At 39.2% G+C, this 7,489-nt stretch overlaps 1 protein-coding gene across 1 annotated transcript; it reads left to right on the top strand.

The window, feature by feature from the left end:
• The first annotated feature begins 1,079 nt into the window (after positions 1–1,079).
• LOC132608830 (nematode resistance protein-like HSPRO2) lies at positions 1,080–2,825 on the top strand. The gene has a single exon (XM_060322593.1). It carries the CDS (start codon positions 1,218–1,220, stop codon positions 2,625–2,627), a length of 1,410 nt encoding a protein of 469 aa, XP_060178576.1. The 5' UTR covers positions 1,080–1,217; the 3' UTR covers positions 2,628–2,825.
• Positions 2,826–7,489: the final 4,664 nt, after the last annotated feature.

Here is a 7,489-nt window from a genome sequence, read left to right as displayed (position 1 = left end):
ATTGTGAAGTTTGAGTGAAAGATTGTCAACTTGTGTAGTAAGGTAGAACTTTGAAGCTAGAATGATTTGATTATGGTTTGTGTTGTTTGATGATGTTTGGGTTGTTGTTGTTGATGTATTTTGAGCCGAGCTAAGTCTCGGGGGTGTTAGATTTATAGGGGAAATGCTGCCGAAATTTCGGTAGACAAACAAATCAAGTTAATGGAAATCTTAAGCCTAAGAATCTCTAATTGGTAACTTTGACCATTTGCAGATTCTGGACGAAACGGGATTTGATTTTAAGGAAAGCATAAGACGTCCATAAGGTATGTAAAGCTTCCCACTTCTTCGTTTGGCATGTCTTAGTATGTTAGGTGAATATTGGAACCTCCGGAGCATTTCCGCTCCTCGACACCCGATCTACAAAACGACTACTATTCATTCAATTCAATTGAAGCCTAAAGGCTCTATTTTGGCTAGAATGCAACCAAATGTTCGAAACCTATCGAAATGTGATCGGGTCACTTTGCGATTTCTATACTTTCTTGTAGTGTATCCTTTAACACCGTCAATCACTAATTTTTTTACCCGTTAGATTTTTTAAATAAAATAATGTCTAATACATTACAGCGAAATACGTTTATTCTAGTTCTGTAAAAAAAAAATATTATTTTGATAAATTGCTTTAAATAATGATTTACTTTGGTTAAAACTTCCTCATCATTCTTTTAAGTGCAACCGAAGTCAAAGTCACTGTTGCCTTATCTTCTCTTGGAAAAGCTGTAGATAGGCCTCACTAATATCTTCCATGAACCCGCAGCAGCTGATTGACACCCTGACAGCCTTTATTGAAAGAAAAGCGTCCCATGACTAACTATTCAATTTCCCCAGCGGTAGGCGATAGCCATTTGGTCAAGTAAACGAAATTGTGCTCACAGTTTAATGGGAATATATCCGTATGTCGATAACCATCATGTTTTTTAATTTATTTACAATTTTTAGTTGTATAGTTTTGTGCCTCCAAACAAATTACGTAAGTATTAGAATATTCAAACCAACCGCGTCTTTGAAACTCCTCCATTCCTGATTCCACACGCCTTTTCTTCTCTTCCCATCCAAACGCACCTTTCTATATATAGCTCCCTCTCCTATCTGCCTTCCAATAACCAAGCACATCTTACAGCAATTTCCTCACCAAATATACAATTCAATTTTCTGGCTTTAATTTTTATGACACAATGGTTGATTACGATAGAAAGACAAAGATGATATCTTCTGACATGCCCAGCAAATCTCCTAGGATTTCAAATAAGCTTCAAGTTTCCATACCAACGGTACCAGTTAGGCTGACGGAGCTGTCAGCGGCGTCTGACTCAGCTTGTTCAGCTTACGAGCACTACCTCAGGCTTCCCGAGCAGAAGAAGTTGTGGAGCTCTGTTGAATTTCCGAGTTGGAAGAATGAATTGTTGCTCAAACCGGCTTTACAAGGTTTGGAAACAACTTTCCGGTTCATCTCAATTGTGTTATCTGATCCTAGACCATATGCGAACCGGAGAGAATGGAAGCGGAGGCTTGAAGCGTTGGCGATGAATCAGGTTGAAATCATATCTCTGTTGTGCGAAGATGAAGATGAAGGTGGGGCTCCCGTTGGTGACCTTACGTCGTCGACTGTCTTGGCTCGTCAGAATAGTTCAGCAGAGGTGTGGAAGCTTTCCGATGAGACGACAGTCGTCAGCCAGACGAGTGAAGATAGTTTGTTGCCTCGACTCGCTGCTTGGCACAAGTCGGAAGACATTGCTCATAAGATTATGTACTCCATTGAGTGCCAAATGAGGAGGTTTCCCTACACACTCGGCTTAGGGGAGCCCAACCTCAGCGGCAAGCCAAGCCTCGAATACGATGCAGTAGTCAAGCCATCGGAGCTTCATGCTCTCAAGAAAAAAAGCCCTTCCGATAGCATGAATTTGGAAAATTTCGAAAACCAAACGCTATACACGACACACCAGATCCTAGAGACATGGATCCACGCGTCAAAAATGCTTCTGAAGAGAATCGCGGAGAGAATTAATAGCAAAGACTTGGAAAAAGCCGTTAACGACTGTTGGTTACTAGAGAAAACGTGGAAACTCCTGACCGAAATTGAAGACCTCCACTTGCTAATGGATCCTGATGACTTTTTGCGCCTTAAAAACCAATTGTCCATCAAAGCAACTGCCGAATCGGAGCTATTTTGCTTTCGATCCAAAGGACTCGTGGAAATTACCAAACTGTCCAAAGATCTGAAGCACAAAGTACCCAACATTCTAGACGTAGAGGTGGATCCGCAGGGTGGGCCGAGAATTCAAGAGGCAGCCATGGAGCTCTTCAGGAAAAAGGAAAGCTTTGAGAAGATTCACTTGCTTCAAGCTTTACAAGCAATTGAAATGGCAGTGAAGAGGTTTTACTATTCGTATAAGCAGTTATTGGTAATTGTTATGGGAAGTTTAGAAGCCAAGGGGAACACACCATTAATGGCAAGCGATGCATTGGCTCAGATCTTCCTTGAGCCGACATATTTTCCGAGTTTGGATGCTGCAAAAACGTTTCTGGGAGAATACTGGAGTCATGAACATGGGAGGTATAGTCCAGATGGGAGGAGCAAGGCCTAAAGGTGATTAGGCACTGATGATTTACTACGATTATGAGTGTTACAAAATCAAACTAGGTTGGAATACGGATATATTTTAATTTGTACACCTTCGTTAACAATGTAGTATACATTATACAATGGTTATTTATTGTATCAAATCATTTATTGAATTTTGCCACGGCATTCTTGTGGGGAAATACAGTGAGATTTTCATGTATACGTCGGCAGACTTGGAAATTCCAGGAGATTAAATCCTCCAATGGTGTTGATAGATGTAGTTTAATGTCTTTGAAGTGCAGGCCAAATTCAATGGAATATGTCACAATGGTTTATGGTCATTACCCTCTTTTAAGTTATTCGCAGTTCTATTATTAAACGATACATTGGCGTACAACAACCTGATTTTAATGCCAAATTGAAGTGAAGAATTTTGAAAATATTATTTTCTCGTTTGTGTTAGTTGATTGGATTTTCAGTGACAACATTTTACGCGTTTTGCGCCATAAATCGGTCAATATTGTTCTTCTTATCTAGTGGTCTCAAATTAGCAATCAAGCTTGTTCTGTGGTGTACATGGTGCTGATGGATTTTTTTAAAAAAAAATTTTAAACCACCTAGCAGATTGCTAGTGGTGTTTTATTCCAAAATCAAAGTATTTACACAGATAGGAAAAAATAAGAACAAAGCAAACAAACTAAAAAGAAAAGAAACTACTCTAAGCTAAAGACACTGAAAATAGGATCAAAGTGCTGCAAACTGGAGGCATGCTGCAAGTTCTCTTGTTTTGGGATGATAACACTATCAGACACCTCAAAGCTCTCACCAGGTGCTATTTTATTAGACCCCGTGATAATTCAAACAAGAGTAAAGCTGCATATGCAATCTGCTTCTGTCCATAATCCTGAATAGACAAGTTGAATCCCTTTCACTACCTATAATGATCATAACATGGCTGTTGTAAACTCCTAATCCAAGCCTGCTAGAAGAATGAGCAGTAGAACTGCTAATACCACTATCTAGCTAGGCCAGTCTTAGTAGTTACTAGTCATATTACAATCTGATGATGAGTAGTGAACATGAACTAAAGTGCAAAAAATCCTTCTTCAATCTGGTACCCTTTCCTTGTTTGTTTTGAATATGAAGTTAGGCATCATAGATTTATCCATATTTAGCAATCTCCTTCCTGTAGGTGTGAGTTCCTAAGAATTGTTAACTTGTAATGTACCTGCACAATTGAACACACTGTTAGCTAAAAATCTGCTATTGTATTGCCCTCCCTCAGGACATGGACAAACTGGACTTGTCCTCTCTTTCTCCACTCTTTAATCTTATACACCTCCATACTAACTTTCCAAGGAGTTTCCCAGTCTCCTTGAATGATGTTAACCATAGCAAGAGAGTCAGTTTCCATGATCACAGGTAACACTTGTTTAGTAACACAATATTGCAGACCATCATGAATTCCAACTACTTCTGCATATATATTTGTTGTGGTAGCTATTCTTCTAGCAGCAGCATGAACCAGATCACCTCTTTCATCTCTAATACAAAATGTAGCTGAGCTTTGGCCTGGATTACCCCTTGATGCACCATCAATATTGCACTTATACCAGCCTGCACTTGGACATCTCCATTGTACCATTTGACCTCCTACTCTAGGCTGAAGTCCTTCTAAAAGTTGTACCATTTGAGGACAATTATGTGGTACATTCTTCAACCATGGATATAGACTACTTATCAAGTTATGAATGTTCTGATTAATGCAGTAAATGATTTACTCTTACTCATCTGTGTTCCATTCATGAGTGCATTTCTTCTCTTCCACAACTGCCAGCAGATGAATGACGGTATTGCTTCAAAAACTGGTTTCAACTTGACTTCACACTTTGTATTCCACCATTTTACCACTACTTGATGCAACTGTAGTAAAGGGCCTATGATACCTGCTGCTGTGGTATAGTATTGCCACACTTCTGCTGCACAATCACTAGTAAATAAAAAATGTTGCAATGTCTCCTTTGACTGTGAATTTAGACAGCATCTACATCTTGATACAATAGAAATATTCATCCTTTTGAGTACATCATCCACGGGGAGTTTAGCTTTCCACATCCTCCATAAAAAGAATGAAATTTTGAATTGCACTCCTTTACTCCATATTCTTTGTGTCACGACCCGACTAGGGGCCGTGACGAGTACCCGATACTTGTACCGAGCACCCCTTAGCTATCCTGTATAAACAGTGCCATATTGTTTTTTCTAAACATTAACATTTGCAGTAAACTTTCTAATATCGCGTTACACCAGAACGTGAACCATTCGGAATACAATACATTAAACTGTACATAGCTGACTGTGTATATCTGTCTACGAGCCTCTAGACATAGTACATTTATACATAGGAAGGGCCGAGTACTGTCGCGCCCGAAAATACATACACAAAATAGTACCGATGATATAAGGCTCCGGAACAACTGGAGCGCTGTCGAATGCTGCTGATAGGGCGCTAGGAATCTGGTCCGTATACCTGCTGACCTGCGCGGCATGAAACGCAGCGTCCACAAGAAGGGACGTCAGTACGAATAATGTACCGAGTATGTAAGGCATGGAAAATAATGCAAGCAGTAACATAAAGTGCGATCAATAATAATATCACGGAGCCATAGGCCGTATAATGGGGCAAGAAAGTAACCTGTACATAGGGAGGCCCCTTTTCAGGCGGGCTATCGTATAGGCTTGCCCTTTTCGTCTTTGGAACGTTTCTTTTCATAGGCATAGGAGTCAACATTTTTATATTACTTATTCTCGTGCGCAGAAAACAGTACATTTCAGTAACGGTAGCTTTTACTCACGTTTTCGGACGCCGAATACAATCGGCTCTCCCAACCCCCTCGGTGTCCCTTATTCATGTATACAGAAAACAGTGCAATTCAGTAGACAGTATCTTTCATTTACATTTACAGATGCCGAATACAATCGGCTCTCCCAACCCCCTCCCCAACGATGACCCAACATATTACATCACATATGTATCACACATTATATATATATATATATATATATATATATATATATATATATATATACAGACGCCGCGTACGGCTCATCCCATATCCCGCGTCCAGGATGGAATCCAGCTGAATCAGGTGGTGATATAACAGTGGCCCTTCCCTCTTTCCCCACATACACGTACATTTACTCATCCTTTATGCATATACATGTCTTATATACAGTTACTTTGTCATATATATATATATACATACCCATACACGTATACCCGTTTTATATATATACATATGTCATATAAGCGCACAAGAGAGCCAAGGAAAATCATGTATCCATCGGAGTGACATAAGGTCGGTGACCTCCGATTACATTACGGAATGCTAGTGATAGCTTTGTCTCACCTTGAAGGAACAAGTATTTTAAGGCGAAACTATCAACGGAAAATAGTGTTACAGTAACCGAAAATGAAATCTTAGGTATTTTAGAAAATAAAGTTATAACTAGAAAATATAAATATGATTCAAAAATTAGTTTATCGCTTTCATGTTTATATGAAGTACTTGGCTTAGTCGTAGAGTCGTTCCGGTCGTACTTATCATAGCTACATCCTCTTGTCCGACATTTTCATTATCATTATCATCATAGAAACACTCCCGCTGGAGTAGTCATAGTACTTATCACTTGGTGACGAAATTGGGATCAAAGGCCCCCTTTGGATTCACTTCAAGTACGTTAATCAAGATTATAGGAAGATCCGAGAGTAACGGGCCCACCTCGGGCCGGACGAGGTAGCGTATACAATTTACCCATATTACGTGTCATAGCGTTACTTGTATGAGTCTTAGGGTAATCGGGTCCCAATTAGGCAAGTTATAGGGGTCTAGAAGGTCTTTTCATCATTTTGCACACTTTTTACTTCAATTCAATTGAACGAAAAGTTGAAAACTTTAGGTGCGGATTCTGGGGATTAGGGTTGTCCCCGAGACTCGTACCCGAATTCTTTTAGTTAAGACATGCCATAGAAAGAAGGGTGAAGCCTTACATACCTCTTTCCGCTCCTTTAGCTACTCCAAATTCGAGTCACAATCTCGTCAAAATCTGCGATTTGGTCATTTTTACCAAAACTCTCATTAGCATACTTAGAGTTAACACCTTAAGGAAACAATTGGCTACCGAAATTTCGGCAGCATTTCCTCTGTAAATACACCATCCTCGACATTCAATATAACCAAATTCTTGACAAACACAATCCGGGAATTCAAACCCGGCCAAACTATTAACATAATCAACAATCATCCTAGCAATTCACATTTTCGACTCACGATACATTATATCAATTTACTACTTTCTTCAACACTTTCCAACTCCCATAAAGTCAATAACAACCTTATATATAGTCCAACAACATCATTCTAACATCATGACGTTTCATACATGCAAGAACATAACATTCAATTCACCTCACCTTCCGAAACAAACTTCCAATTACTAATATTTTACTAAGTTCATTATGCTTCTACTTGTAATATAAGCTTCACAACACGACGATCGGCATACTAATTAAGACTTTCTCACTATCCATTCATCAAAAACACACACACACGGCCATTTGCAACTACACACTACACGGCCATACCATGCACACACACAACTTCAATTTTTCCATTTTCCACATCTCATCCACAACAATAGCAACCAAACACTTGACAACAATTGAAATACAATTCCTACACCTATATGTACATACACGACCATATACTATATTCCTCTACTTCAAGAATTTCATCCATTTTTGCCTACTACAACACATATAATCTATGCATAACACATAAAACAAGGTTAGAATTTACCTTTCTTCTTCAACTTCTCACTTGC

Source organism: Lycium barbarum, chromosome 9, assembly GCF_019175385.1.
Source record: "Lycium barbarum isolate Lr01 chromosome 9, ASM1917538v2, whole genome shotgun sequence".
NCBI classification, from domain to species: domain Eukaryota; kingdom Viridiplantae; phylum Streptophyta; class Magnoliopsida; order Solanales; family Solanaceae; genus Lycium; species Lycium barbarum.
Note: the sequence above shows the minus strand (reverse complement) of the source record. Positions and strands in the feature narration are given on the sequence as shown.